This window comes from Gavialis gangeticus, unplaced genomic scaffold (assembly GCF_001723915.1).
Source record: "Gavialis gangeticus isolate Ggan-Ray unplaced genomic scaffold, GavGan_comp1, whole genome shotgun sequence".
In the NCBI taxonomy this organism is placed as follows: domain Eukaryota; kingdom Metazoa; phylum Chordata; order Crocodylia; family Gavialidae; genus Gavialis; species Gavialis gangeticus.
Genome location: NW_017728992.1, coordinates 91,588,863 through 91,604,274, shown reverse-complemented (window position 1 = coordinate 91,604,274; position 15,412 = coordinate 91,588,863). Strand labels below are relative to the sequence as shown.

The 15,412-nt window shown below is 41.7% G+C and overlaps 1 protein-coding gene across 6 annotated transcripts in view; it reads left to right on the top strand.

Moving 5' to 3' along the window:
* Nucleotides 1–15,103, top strand: part of PTPRM (protein tyrosine phosphatase, receptor type M) — a 939,848-nt gene extending 924,745 nt beyond the window's left edge. For 3 of the 6 annotated variants that reach the window (XM_019525569.1, XM_019525591.1, XM_019525577.1), the window contains 4 exons: nt 2,132–2,257; nt 5,225–5,403; nt 7,611–7,746; nt 14,212–15,103. In XM_019525569.1, coding sequence (XP_019381114.1) covers nt 2,132–2,257; nt 5,225–5,403; nt 7,611–7,746; nt 14,212–14,265 — 495 coding nt within the window. In that variant the 3' untranslated portion in view covers nt 14,266–15,103. The remainder of the gene's footprint in view (nt 1–2,131; nt 2,258–5,224; nt 5,404–7,610; nt 7,747–14,211) is intronic. The other 3 variants (XM_019525560.1, XM_019525584.1, XM_019525599.1) reach the window with 1 other exon arrangement.
* The last annotated feature ends 309 nt before the right edge of the window (nt 15,104–15,412 follow it).

Below are 15,412 nucleotides of genomic sequence, written 5' to 3'. Positions count from 1 at the left end.
CCCCCTGGCATAACAAGGAATAACGGCCACAAGTTGTTGGAGAGTAGGTTTAGATTAGACATCCGTAAGAACTACTTCACAGTTAGGGCGGCTAGGATCTGGAACCAACTTCCAAGGGAAGTGGTGCTGGTTCCTACCCTGGGGGTCTTTAAGAGGAGGCTTGATGCCTACCTAGCTGGGATCATTTGAGCTCAGTTTTTTCTCCTGCCCTGGCAGGGGGTTGGACTTGAAGATCTATAAGGTCCCTTCCGACCCTACTTCTATGATTCTATGATTCAATGTGTAGATGTGCCCAATGAGGTGGATCTTGCCCTAGAAGGGAGGAGGCTCTGGGTTCAAGCATGGACTCTTGTTCCCACTGTGTCAGAAACTTCCTCACTCCTATCCATACATTTTATCCAATAAAGGTTAGAACAGATTTTGCATTTGTCCCTAGATAAGGTCCTCTTGTTTAGCTCAGAACAAAAATATCCTGCAATCGGTGTGTATACACATTACATCTCTAATCAGGATTTAGTGAGTGGATGAATAGAATGCTGCTTTTCTGCCATTGATTCAATGTTGTGATCCCGGGATGTATTTTGAAATATACCAGGATAAACTGTTTCTACTTCTTACCTGGGAAACTTTACAATTTATCCAGGGAAAACAGACCTAGACATCTGTACAATTGCACTTTGTCTTGGGATAAGTGTGATGTCCATGTGCAGCCTGACTGTTAAATGCAAGGTGTAGCAGCTCAAAAGGTGCACGGAAGAGGAGAGTAGATAATATCTTACTTATGGTTAGAACATTTTCCTGGGCACTGAGACAAGTAGGTTCAAACTCCCACCTATGTGAGAAGGGTCTAAAACCTGGGTCTCCCATTCTCTTGCCAAGAGCCCTGGGAAGAACTAAGCTATTGTGCTAAAGCACTGAAAGCTTCCTAGCCACAAACAGCCATGATAAGTTTTTGCCAAACTACTATTTTCAGAATTGCCTGGCTTTATGGGCACACCGGAGTTAGTGTATGATGTACCTGCCTGATCAAAACAGTCCTGCTGGGCATGCTCAGTAAGCATGTGTGCACCTGTACATCCTGTGCTGTATCATAAACTGTGCATAAGTGCCAAAATCTGCAATTCTGTGATGATATAACTGCCATCTGGGTTCTTATAGTGAAATAGGATTTTGCCCTTATTACCTAGGATATGTATTACTACCCCTCTGTGAGCTATAATCGAAAACAGATAATGTTTTCCTCAACGTAAGTGAAAACACATTTACTTTTGTAAAGTTGTATTTATAAGTGTAAGACTGACTGCTGAAATTTTCAAGCAATGTGGTGACAGCGGTATCACCAGGTTGGGACTAAACCGAGGACAGAATGTAGTTGCTGGAGCTTTGACAGCAGAAGCACCATTTATAATCACAATCTACTACTCTGCTGTGGTTCGACCTGTTATTAACACAGAACAGTTTAAGATATCAGGTCTTTGCTCTCATGTCTCACATCTTGCTTTAGATGTGCTTAATATGGCATCCCTACGTTCTGTTGTACCATACTTTCTTTCATACAATATGTACCTTTTCCCCGCAAAAAACAGCTGCTGAAAATTAGAGTGTGCATTATGTGTGAGAAATACAGTAAGAGCAGGTTCTGCCTTACCAGGCAAAACCAAAATTAATATCTGCAGTGATCCTTAAGGAGCAAAAGAATTGAGCAGGCTCAGCTGCTGCTACTCAGTTCCTTACTACAAGGAAAGATGTCTTTATCTTCATTGTGCCTTTCAGAAGCAAGATGTGTACTATATTCTGGGGTATGTCATATGCAAGAAAATACAGTATTCTGTTCTTTAATCAAAACTGGGTGAAGAAATGTGATTTCAAACTCTATAAAGAATTATGGGTGCAACCGTGAGGTTCAGGTCTGTCAGTATTTGGTTCAGTTTATTTTGCAAAGGTATAATGGGATGTTGTAAAACTGGCTCAGATATTGGGAACTGCATTTTTTAAATAACACTTTAAAAAGCAGAAAAGTATAAATGAGGTAAAACACAATTTAATTAAAACAATATTTATTCAAAAACTGGGAAAATGCTTTCACACAGTTCTTATAAATAACCATGTCTCTGTTTTTGATTTTCACTAGTTATGTCCCCAGTACTGGCCAGAAAATGGAGTGCACCGACATGGTCCTATTCAAGTGGAATTTGTATCAGCTGATTTAGAGGAAGACATAATTAGCCGAATATTCCGAATTTATAATGCAGCCAGAGTAAGGACCTTATTTACCAAATACAATAGTCTTATCTGATTAAATGGAAAAACCACTAAGGTCACATGAAGCAAAAGATAAACACCCATGCAGCAGCTCACTTTCCACAGCCTGCAAAATGTTATAAATATAGAGCTCATACATATAATCAGAATAAGTTCACATATATGTAATCAGAGGAGAAATATTGCTTCTGCCAGATGTATTTGTTATGTTTATTAAATGTAAATGAGACAAATGCAGCATTGAAATTGTACTGTTAGTCAGGAAATCATAAAATCAGTGTTGTTACATCAGTGTTAACTCAGGCATTCTGCACATTTGTATATGTGGTTATGCATGTAATACTTTCTCCATCATAAAAACAGTGTGTTCAAACTTAGTGAATAAACATAGCCAGAAATAAAGGTTAGAAAAAACAGCTTGTGGACATATGGCTTCAGTGGAAGAAATCTGACCTAAATTTTCAATACTAAATATTGATTAATTTAGGTACCTTAATTTTTATTTTCCAGCTTGCCTCACCTTAGAGCAGTTGGATTCTTACAAAGTGTTGGTGCATCAGCTTTCTGAAAATCAGTCCCCCTTAAGATGTCCTAAGTTAGGACCCCAAAACTCACTTGGCCTTTTTTAAAGACTATAGGTTTTGCATCTTTTTTATGCTTATGCTTGAAGAATGCATCTTTCTGTACTTAATTACCTGACTCTTTAACTACAGAAAAGAAGGCAGGTGTGTTTCTTATGTTTCTGACCCATACCAGGTGTGTGCACGCTGCTTTAAATGCACTAGTTAATATGTGCACCTTCCAAAGAAATAATTTAAAGAGGTAAGATGCTTACAGTTTAGTACTGCTCCCATGTCTCCATAAAATCAGCAGCAGGGCTAAGTACAGACATTCAAAAAGCCCAAGGCTGAATCAGTTCAATCTTTGCAAGTTAGTCTAAGCTGAACAGATTGAACTGATAAGCAAGTGAACAGACCTTCACTTTTGATTCCAGAAATACAGGCACATGCCTGCAGTAGCCCATGCCAGAACCTGGGGGTGCTAGAGCACATCCTGCTAGGTGGGAACAGACAGCTTGGGCCAAGGCTAGCCTACCCACCCTGCAAGGGGGAGTTGCAGGTGAGGTACAAAGCATCCTAGGATGCTGGGGGACTGTGAGTTAACTTGAATCTAGAGGGGATCTGGGACAAAAGTTCAATAAACTGATTTAACCTAGATCAGTGAAGTCTGATACTACATCCATCCACGTTTATGTTAAACCTGTTTCAGCCATTTTGAAAGTGGTTAATGTGTACTGAACTTCTGTTGTGTTACAGATTTGAACCAGTTTCTGATCACTTATACTATTTTATGTGTAATTTCTGTCCCTAGCCCAACGGAGCAAATAAGACATCCTTTCCCAGCCCTTAGGCAGTAGATCAGCCATCCTTTCTCATCCATACAGAGCGGTCTCGTGGAATACGCTGAGACTGCCCTTCAAGTGAAGTGAGAAGCCATCCTCAAGAGAAGTGAAGAGATAGGCAGCATTCCATAGTTAGTCAAAAAGGTCTGGGTCAGTCAGGGGCCCATTGAGAGCCAACCGCTGAAAAAGGCTGACAAAATATATGGGACACAACTTCCCATACCAGAGAGCCAGGATGGAAGCCAGCAGACTCCCAGTAATCTCTACAGTGTAAAAACCCAAGCATCCAGGAAGTGTTAACAGATGTATGTGTTTTAATAATCCCTGGTCACATCTACACATGCAATTAATGCAAAGCCATAAACGCTGGTGCGTATTTTGTTAGAGTTTATTGTTCCCAGGTGCGCCATTTGAACATGTACCCAGGACTGCAGTGCATTGAGCTAGGTTGGAGCAGCCCTGGCTGGCAGGGGCCCTGGGGTTCAGCCTGGCAGCCCAGGGCTGCTCCCCCCAGTTCACTGTACTATGGAGGGGCTGGCTGGGGCATGAGGGAGCTCCACTGTGGGGCTAGCCAGCAGGCAGCAGGCTGGGGCAACTTCTACGTGTGTGCTGCTGCGGAGTAAAAAACTCCGTGCAAGATATTACTTGTATTTACATGCTGATTTACATGCTAATTGGAGAGGAGGGGCAGTTACTGGAAGGGCTGACCAGGGGAACGGGCAAAGCCCATGTACAGGCACAGATTACATTGCCCCAGTTCTTCTATATTTGAAGTGCCAATCTGACTTGCATCTATTCCAACTTTTTATAACATAGCTCATATTGTTATATTGCTGACACTTTCATATATCATTAAATGTAAAAATGGTACTTAAATGTGGTCACTTTGCATGAAAGTGAAAATGCTAAATAATCTATAATAGCATTTTGTCCTCTGCCTACTTATTGTGCCCTTTAAAGATTACCACAATTTTGTAACGCTTACCCTTTTCCTTTCCCTTCTTTTTTAATCAGCAGAGCAAACTCCTGTTCAGAAGGTTTTCCACCAGCAGGCTTCAAACTTCAGCTCTTTCAACAGAGTGCTGCAATTAGATGTTTTTTAACAGGAGAAATCCATTTGTTCACTCTTACCTGCTTCAAAAATGACTTGAAAGGATTCACTCAAACTATCTTTAAAAAAAATAGCATGGAAATATGGAAAGGTTTTTCATAAACCTGGATGTTATGATCTTGGGGGAAAACAAAGATTAAAATGAAATTGTACTGCAACCTACATTTGGCTATCAAGTGCCTGCTGTAATATTAATTCATTATTCACCTGCCTCTTGCAGCTGTCCCATTGTTCTATTCTAGTCTATGTGTATTCCTTCTATTTAAAACATCTGGTTCTTAATAACCCTGCTGAAGATTAAAACCCATAACTCTCAAGGGCAGTTGAAATTACTTTAGTAATTTGTCAGCCAAGATCTGCTTCAACAACTTTTCACATTGATGAGAATGCTTAAATTATATACCATTGAAGACAATATAAGTATTGCCTTGTTTTTTTCCTTCTTGTTGGTTGGATGTTTGCAGCCCCAAGATGGATATCGGATGGTGCAACAATTTCAGTTCCTGGGATGGCCCATGTACAGGGATACTCCAGTGTCCAAACGCTCATTCTTAAAACTTATCCGTCAGGTGGAGAAATGGCAGGAAGAATACAATGGAGGGGAGGGACGTACGGTCGTACACTGTTTGTAAGTAGTTGAAATGAAAGTAAACAAGCAAGGGAACAATATGAAGAGATATGTATGTTGGGTTTAGAAAGCCTTGCAAAAGAATATGAGACATCCATGTAATTAACCCATGAATTTGGAATTGAAGTACATAGGAGATCACTTCAACATTGATCAGCATTTGTGTGAATTTGGGAATTTCCATTAATGTTCTTTGGAAGAACCCTGGAAGCCTGTCACCTGAGGGCCCCATGTGCAGGTCTGAGGGCCAAAAGTTTCCCTGTCTATGTAGGGATGATTCTGAGTCTGTATACACAAATGTGTATGTACACATGCCCCAGAACATACATTTTAAAAAACCCTGACCTTTAAGAAGGCAAAATGCACTTTTCCCCCACAAATTAAGAATGCTTGTCATCTGGCATTCATAACTGGCACAACAAAATTAAGACAAAAGTAGATTGAGTAAAGCCATCTCCAGACACAAACAACCACACTATTTGAGAAGTGATAAACTAAGGAGGAGGATCTAGTTAAAAATCAATCATTGACATATATTTTATCACGGCAGCATAATATTTACCAACCTGTGTCCCAAAATGTCTATGCTCATCTGCTCTATTCCATTATTTTGTCTGTTCCACTATCCGTCTATTAGGATGGGTTCCTTGCAACATGCCCTCAACTAGCTGTAATTGCAGGATTGAATCTTCTGTACCTGAAGCTGGAATTCAGCTGTTCAAATTAGGTGCTTGTTTAAAAGTGTTGTCCTGGTTAAGGATGGGCTTAAGCACATGCTTAAGTGCTTTTATGAATTGTGACCTAGATTAGAAAATAAAGTTCTTACAATTCTTATGTGTAATAGAAATTGGAAACTAAAGAGGTAAATATAAAAGTTTCTCTGTATTTACCAACATTACTGACTTGGACAAGTCATTTGGCATCGTTCGTACTTCAGTTTCTCCATCTGTAGAATGGGGATAATAATATATACATCAAAGGAGTATTGTGCGGTGTAACTAATTAATGTTTTGAGATCTTCAGCTGAAAGGCCCTTTTGAAGTGCAAATTACTGTTATCTCTGCAGTTGCTGATGATATTAATAGTTGTACAACATCACACACACGTCACTTCCAGGCAGCAGAGAAAGAAAGGGCTCTAATATAATCCTTTTATATTACTTTATTTTAATTAAAATTCTCAGAGATTCCCACAATATCAGCCAATGTTTTGGCAGCAGAGAGCATTCTTTTCATACTGCCTGGATGTGACAGATGTGCGACATAGTGGCTTCCTTTGAAAATCAACCATTTGCTGGTTTGAAAGACCTGCTAGCTAACTAGTCTGCACTCTGGTAATTATTAAGGTTTATTATTTTCAGGAAAGTGCTGCTTAAAGACTCTGATTAGAATAACTGTAAAAATAATAGGTTTTCCAGATTCTCTTGAAGATTAAAAATAACTGAAGATAAAGCATTATTAAATACTGCATTTGATCATACAATATGAACATTTGCACCTCACTGTTTTATTAGCAAATCTTTTTGGGTTCTCAGCCTCTGAAAATGTAGGTGGAGGGGGAACACAAGCAGTTATAATAGCAGTCATTCCTATGGAGCTGGTACCCCTACCTAGTGGCACAAGGGTCATGCCATACCTAGAGGAATATTGCAGCACCACCTAGTGGTGTCAAAACTCTAGCTAACAAAACAGGTTACACGAAAGATCGGGCAGGTCTTTTATTATTCTGAGATCCTCTGAGATTCTCAAGTTCAAAAGTAAGGTGCCATCATCTAGAACAGAAACATTTGAAACCAGTCCCAAGCCAAACTTCAAAATCCATGAATTATTTGAACCCTTTTGGGTATTATTTTCACTTCACTATGATGCCATGCGAAGTGTCAAGGGATATTGTATAGGATGTGGATATGCATAGCTTTTTTAACACCTCTTTAGGCAGACACAAACACTACAGCAAAACTGAAACACTGTGTTACCCATAGCTCTTCCCCAAGGGTGGTGTATTCTGAAATGGACATTTTGAATAATTTAGCCCATTATTCTCACTTAGAAATGGTAGCCCTGTTAGAGTCTCCAGGCTTTAGGGGCATTATTATTTATTGGTGCATCAATATTTGAATTAGTTCATTTTGTAAAACATTCAGACACTACAGGAACTAGTAGCATACAGTCAAAAATAACGGAGCCATTTTATCACTTTTATTCTAGAAATGGAGGTGGCCGCAGTGGGACGTTTTGTGCAATCAGCATTGTTTGTGAAATGCTTCGACACCAGAGGGCAGTTGATGTATTCCATGCTGTGAAGACACTGAGGAATAATAAGCCTAACATGGTGGACCTTCTGGTAGGAGATTTTTAACTGTACCACTAAATAGAAAAGGTTCCTTATTATCATAAGACTCAGTGAGATTTCCAAGATTTGCAGTGGGAGTTGTTCACAAAGCAAGCAAGTCATTTTCAAAGAGGATAATGAAATCACTTTACTTGTAAGAGTATTTTTACATTGCTTTCTTCCCAAGGAGACTTTGTCTATGTTCATTTGAATTTTCAAAATAGTTTAAAACTTTCTACAGAACATCCTTATTAATTTTATTTTCTAGCAGGGCAATCCATGTGGAGAGCAGTACTTGCACAGAGGAAATAATAGTCATGTAAAATGAAATGCCAGATTTTCAAATTATATATTTTATAAATAGCTTAATCGCCTAATATTTATCAGAGTCATGAATTTCAGTTTGACATCCAGAATACTGCATTTAATTATGGTGGCTCTATCTCATAGAAAGATTAAAGGAGTTCAGAAACAAAAGGCCATGTGCAATTATTTTCATAGAGAGTGTTCTGTGAAATCTTTTTAAATGTAGAAGTGCTAAAGTAGCAACTTCTGTGATGCAAGAGGACAGCTTAAAGCAGCAGGTATTATATTCTGGTATGTAGTTCTGTATTTGAAGAAGGATGTATAATACCACCCAATATAGCTGAAGGCTGCTAGTGGACTTTAAATGTGCACTGCCTTTAAAGCACCTAGTCATAGACTGTGGTTTTGGGAAAGCTGGCAGGCTTTGAACTCTCACTGGCAAGCGCAGGATCTGTGCAACTTAAAGAATCATAACTTAGCTGGAGTTCACTGTTAAGCTGTGGTTAACACAGGTTCACTTGATTGGATCTGAACTGTGTTTGGGTATCTTTTTTTTTTTTTTGCAAAGTCCCCAGGAAGGAGGCAGGAAAAAATGTCAGAAATGTGACAATCTCTACCTTTACCTCCCTGTATTCTTAGGAGAGAATTCTACCCCCAGTGTGAGCTAAGATGTTGAACATCTTGACAGTAGGGGTTTTGCAAAACTGTTAATGGGCGATGATGGGCCAGAAGGAGGAAAAGTTTCTGGTTTCTGTGTAATGGGCCCAGGTCCACGAAGCCTGCAGCACCTACCTGTCTTATGAAGGATCCCCCCCTCCACAACCGTGAATTTCTAGTCTCTTCTCCCAAGCAAGGCACCAAAAAGAAGGATGTTATATACATCTGGAGTCAAACTTGGAACTAAGCTGAACCCACATTGTGCTAGAAGCATGAGATGCATGCACAGGGGGTGAGACCTGGCACTGTGGAGTAGAAAGATAGTAATGTAAGAGTCTCAGCCCTCCAGAAATGAAGAGGCTTCCAGCTTTTGCCATGGGGGTGGGGGCAAAGTTCTTTTAGCTCCTGTTCCTCTGTTCAGAATTCTCAAGAGAATATTTCCCAGATATAAAGAGAACTGTCTTGCTTTCCTATTCAGGTAATGCAAATTTAGATAGGTATACCTAGCATGCCTGCTGTTTTCTGGTCTCACAGAGCTTATGCCCACAGATCTTTGCACCCCCTCATTCATTCATTTTACAGAAGTAAAGATAAAATGACTTGGGTGGAAATGGACAATTGAAGAAAACACTGTCTGTAGACAAGGTTTTGTAATGGTCCTGCAGGGGTAGATTTCTCAGGCAGCCTTCTGCAAACATACCACTGCACTGATTCACACTTTGCTGTGGAAGATATTTTGTATTATTTGCTATCAAATAATAAGTATTTCCTTCAGTATGTAACAGTCTTTTATCAAATAGGTATAAAAAGAGAACTAACAGGTTCTGATGTACCACTTTTTGTCAGCAGATCTCAAAGTGCTTTACAAAGAAAGTCCATATCGTTACCTCCATTTTTCAGATGGGGAAGCTGAGACAGAAAAGTTATTTGATTTGCCCATCATTACCTGGCAAGCCAGATGCAAAACTAGAAAGAAACTCAGGATTGCTAAATCTTAATCCAGTGCACTGTAAGATAATGTAGCAGTAGCTCAAGGGAATTCATTTTAAAATGTTCTTGGGAACCAACACTATTTACTGATGAAAAGAGAAGTCAGGAGATCTGGGATCCCTTCCTGATGCTGAAACTTGCTGTTTGCTGTGTGAAGCTGGTTGAGCTAAGGTCTCTACCTCAGTTTCCCCATCTGCCATTTGAGGATAATAATGCTAACCCGCCTTTGTAAAATACTTGAAGGACCTCTGACAAAAGACCATCTATACAACCTCAATATTAGGGCTACATGAGCATTTTTTTTTCTAGGCTTGCTTTCTAAAATTATTGCACTGTGTATTTTCCAACTGGACCAGGGATAGTCTTTATGGTGCATTCTTACAGATTCATCTCTTAATTGCTTTCCAGCAAGTATAATATTCTAAATGCTGGTTTCATTTAGTACAGCAAATACATGAAATTCTGTAGTCATTATATGTGTAACACATCTTAGAGCATATTTACTGACAGATGTCGAAAGAGTTTCAGAAATGTTGGGGGGGTGGCATCTACATATGCCATTACAGGGCAGCAATAGATAGTGGAGTGTATTGCTCCGCAGTTTATTGCTCCTGAGAAGCTTCCAGGCGCACGTCTGCATGTGTACCTGGACCACAGCTGCTCTGACCAGGCTCAATGTGCTGCAGAAGGGCTTGCTCAGGCACAAGGGTGGTTCAGCACAGGGCTACCCAGCAGGCATCTACACTTGCGCTGCTGCATGCGTTTACAAGTCCTACTCTGCTGCGGAGTTTATTAGTATTGTGTGCCCTAATAGGGGCACACCTGTAGACACTGAAACGTTTATTACGCAGTTACTTAATCAAGTGCGCACTAAACGTCTCGTGTAGATGTGCCCAGGGTCTACCAATATGAGGCCTATAAATATTTCTTTCTGCAGCTGGATCCCCTGAAGAAGCTTTAAATATCTGTCATCTAACACAGGGACAGGTAACGTTCTTTGGCCAGAGTGCCAAAAAAACCCACAATGCCTACCTTGGAAGGTGCCAGAGTGCCAGCATGCCAGAAAAATAAAATGAGGGCAGGGGGTACATGGCAAGATACCCTTCTTGTACCCCTTACCCTCCACCCAAAGCCCCTGCCCCCCAGCCCTGCTCATGACCTTTGCCTCCCACCCAAAGCCCTTGCCCCCCAACCCTGCTGCCCCTGCCCCCCCAGCCCAGGCTCTATGGCTGTCAGCAGCTACGCAGAACCTGGGCCAGCTGCAAACATCTGCTGCCTCTGCCCTGGCCCTGGCCCTGGCCCCAGACCCAGACCCAGACCCGGCCCCGGGCTCTGGGGAGGCAGCACATACTGGTGATGCACCCCCTGTGTGCTGCCCTCACCACTTCTGCAAAGCAGCGTTGGAACCCAGTGCGGCGGGGCACAGCGGGGGGTACAAAAAGCTGGCTGCTCCGAGCTCCCCGCTGCCCTGCCACAGTTCTCCTGTGTGCACAGGAGCAGCGTGGGCAGCAGCACTGGGTTGTGCCCCTCACTGCTGCCCCTACCTGCAGGGAAAGTGTGGCAGGACAGCGGGGAGCTTGAAGCAGGCAGCTTTCTGTGCCCCCTGCTGCGCCAGGTTCCAACACTGCTTTGCAGAAGCGTCGAGGGCAGCACAGTGGGGAGCATCGCTGGCATCTGTTGCCTCCCCAGAGCCTGGGGCCAGGTCTGGGAGGCAGCTGAGGCCAGGGCCAGGGCTGGGGCAGAAAGGCAGCAGATGTTTGCAGGTGGCTCAGGTTCTGGGTAGCTGCTGATAGCCACGGAGCTCTGGCTTGCAGTAGGGCTTCCATGGGAGCAGCCCAGGTTCCGTTACTATCAGCAGCTAGCCAGGGCCGGGGCCAGCTGCCGATGGGAGGCTACAAACAGCTGCTGCCCTCCCGCTTTGGCCCCAGCTGTTTCCTGGCTCCGGGAAGGCAGCAGGTGCCAGCACTGCACCTGTTGGGGCTGGGGCTGGGGCCGGAGCCAGGGGGGAGGAGGCAGCAGCTGTTTGTAGCCTTCCGGCTGCAGCCGGCGCTGGCTCTGGGTAGCTGCTGATAGCTATGGAGCCCAGGCTGCTGCCAGCAGGGCTTGCAGCATCCCAGCTGCCTGCTGGGAGCAGCCCAGGCTCCTGGCTAACAGCAGCTACCCAGAGCTGGGGCCGGCTGCAGCTGGGAGGCTGCAATCAGCTGCTGCCTCCCTGGCTCCAGTGTAAGCTGAGGAAAATGGCCTCGCGTTCCATGCTCGGCATGCGTGCTGGGGGTTGCCGACCCCTGATCTGATGAATAGTAAAATGTACAAAGGATGCACAGAAGTGAGCATGGTGAGAAATAACAGCATTGATTCTATTATGAAGTTATCTAGGTATCGCATTTACTAGAAATAATAGCTAGGCTGCTGAATCAGCAAATCACTAGAGAAGGATGGAAATGGATGGTCAGCTGATCACTAATAATAGCATCACTGTAATATATTTAGCAATATATATGCAATTAAGAATAAAAAATAATAATTGTGTTAAGATTTCTTCATTTGTTTCACAGTCAAAAGAATATACCATAGCTGATATGATTCTGCTGTGTCTTAAAACCTGTAGTACACCTCAGTCACAACTCTGTGGAGGTCAGCTCCTGAAATTTTGTTCCTTAACTTTTTAAGTTGCAGTTGCAAATGGAAGCATCAGGAAAATGCATGTTTGTCCTAAACGGTCTTTCTCGGCTCTGGCTTCAGAAACAGCTGTAGAATTTTTAAAGTATTCTCTTCTTCATAAACTTTCAACTAAGTTACATGAGTGAGTTCAGCAGACAATATATAGAATCCCTTTAAATTTTTGCTTCAGCATAATCGTATCCTTTTCAGTCCTGGTGTTCCACATAAAGGGAAAGGCTGAGCTGTCAGCTAGTTGCTGTTGTTATTATTACTACACAATAGCACATGTCCTGTTGTATTTTCTTACGTAATTAAAGTGCAGGGGAGAGAAGCAGTGCTTACTTCAGGGAGAAAAAATGGAATACATTCTACTAGGCAGAACTTTCCAAATTAAATTTTGGAACTCAGAACTGTTCAAAGTTGGAACTTAAGGAATAACGTGTTGTTTTGACTGTTTTTTTGTTGCATTTAAATATTTACTGTTGCACAAAATAAAGTAAAAAATCAGCAGAAAGTATTTTTCCAGGGTTTCTTTGTAAAGATGGATGCAAACCATGTAAAACAGTAATGCTCAACTTTCTGATCCCCCCTGGCCAGATGAGTGGTGCAGGGCTGGTCTGTGACCTGGATTTAGCCCCACCACAGTCTCATCCAGCTCCTGCACATCTGGGTTGGCGTAATATATACTCCAGTAATGTTGTTACCACTTTCCCACCACCAAATTTTCAAACTTATGGGGGTACCTGTGGGCTGGACGAGACAACCCCAGGGGCTGGATCTGGGCTATGGACTTGGGGGTCCAGCACCCCTGATATAACACATGCAGTTATTACAGCCTGTACACTTAGAAGAGTCAGGGCCAGACAAAATCATTGGCAAGGGCAGGGTAGGGGATGGGGTTGTTGCTCTTCCTCCATTGGCATGCCAAGGCGTTTCATGTGAGATTATGCCCAGGTTTGCCCTTAGTTACACATGGGGCAAACCAAGGCTCCACATCGCCGTAATACAGACCTGTGTCTGAAGAGACAGGGTCTGGTAGTTGAAAATATACCTTTGCGACAGCAAAATTGACTGCTTAATATATGTGCTTCAATGTAAGAGAAGTAGGAACTGGAGTGTGGGTTTCCAGGGATTTTAAATGTTGTGTAATTTTGGTAATAAAAGGCTTTTCATCTGAGATGTAATGAGTTCCTGGACAAAAATAAACGTAAAGTTAAGAACTGGAATATAGCAAAGAGCTGGCCTTGGCCTCTTTTAACATAAACACGGCCATGAGGGAATTCCAGTTTCTACTTAGTATGAACTTTTTGATAGGTGCTGAAGATTTAGAGGTCAGTGTGTTTATTTGTCATCAATATTCCATATATGTTAGGGTACCCAAATACACTATTGTATGGTATGATAAGCAGTGTTTGTTACTGTATGTACCATTTATTGATTGGTTATTATGAGGGACGTCTTAGCTCAGAGGTTGTCAACCAGGGGTACGTGTACCTGCTGGGTACTTGAGAAGGCCCTAGGAGGTGCACATGGCGGGAGGGACAGAACTCGGCCATGCACCATGCCATGCTGCCACAGGCGCCACCCACCCACCTTGATTTGGGGGGGAAGTTCTCATGCAGTGGCTGCCACCCCCCACATCTGCTCTGCGTCCAGCTGCCAGGGGTATGCTACTCTGCGTCCGGCTGCCAGGCGAACACTGATCCAAAAAGGTTGAAAACCCCTGTCTTATCTGAATACAGATTGGTTTTGTACAGCAGTTGTTGACCATGGCTGATGGTAAATAATTTTTAAAGAAGAGAGATACTGAAATCCTTAATTTATTTCTGTGGCTGACCTGGTGATTTTCTTCTGATTTTTCAGGATCAATACAAATTCTGCTATGAAGTGGCTTTGGAATACTTGAACTCTGGCTGATATTACAAACGGCACTGACAAAACTCCTTTCACCACCACAAAACAAAGCAAATCGTTTCATGATGTTTGTGTACATGAGATGAAGACTTCTCAGTGTTATGCTTATATTGCTTTGTATTATTGGCTCTTTTTAAGAGCCCAAGAAAATGTTTATAAAACTGCTTGCACTGCCCATTTTCCACTGTAATGCCGCTGCTTGACAACACATACAAACATATACACAAACTTGTACAGCAGTTGTTGGATACTGCATTCATACATAGTCATCAATGTGGTGGAGCAGCATAGTCATCTGGTAACTTAAAGAGCACAATTATATTCTTATGAAGGAATTTGTACTTTTCTGTTATATTTTGTTGCCTGTGATCCTATGTTATTGTCACAACCTAGTGTACATTTCTGTTTCGTGAAGAATGCTGTCTAGCATTTTGATAATATTTGATTTTAGTTATATTTGTATTCTAACACGTGCATAATAAATGAAGCATATGTAGCTTATTTGAATTAATAGATACACATGTACCAAACCATGTTATCTTTGTTGAGTTGTAGTTTCTATATACTTTGTAACATTTCAGAGGGAAATTACTGATAGAAATACCATTAGAAAATGCAAAATACAGGATGCTCAGATTAATATATCCAAAGCTTTTTCATTTGTTTATATTGTAAATATATTTGATTTCATCAAATTATTTATTCATTAAAAGAAAAATTTTGTGAAGCACGGTGAGTGACAATCATTTTTATTAAGCCCTGGAGATGCTTACTGTATGATATTGTAAACATTTGTTTACCTTGTATGGATCCTCAGCTCAATAAATAATTACATACATGATAATATCTTGTTTAATTTATAGTATCTCATGGCATGTAATTGAACCCCCTAAAGAGCTCAGTTCTCAAAACTGCTGAGCCATCTCTACAGGCAGTTCAGCACATGGAGAAAACTGCATTGTCACTGCAGCCAGCAACCACGATATCCCAAACACAAACAAAAAGAGAAAAACTGTATTCTTAAAAGGTAGGAGCATAAACTAGAGATGTGGAAATCAGGTTGCTGTGACTGGAAGAATGGTCTTGTGCCTCAGTTCTTGTGCTTCCTCTGTGACCTTGGGTAATCACTTACTCTCTCTGTGCCTTAGTA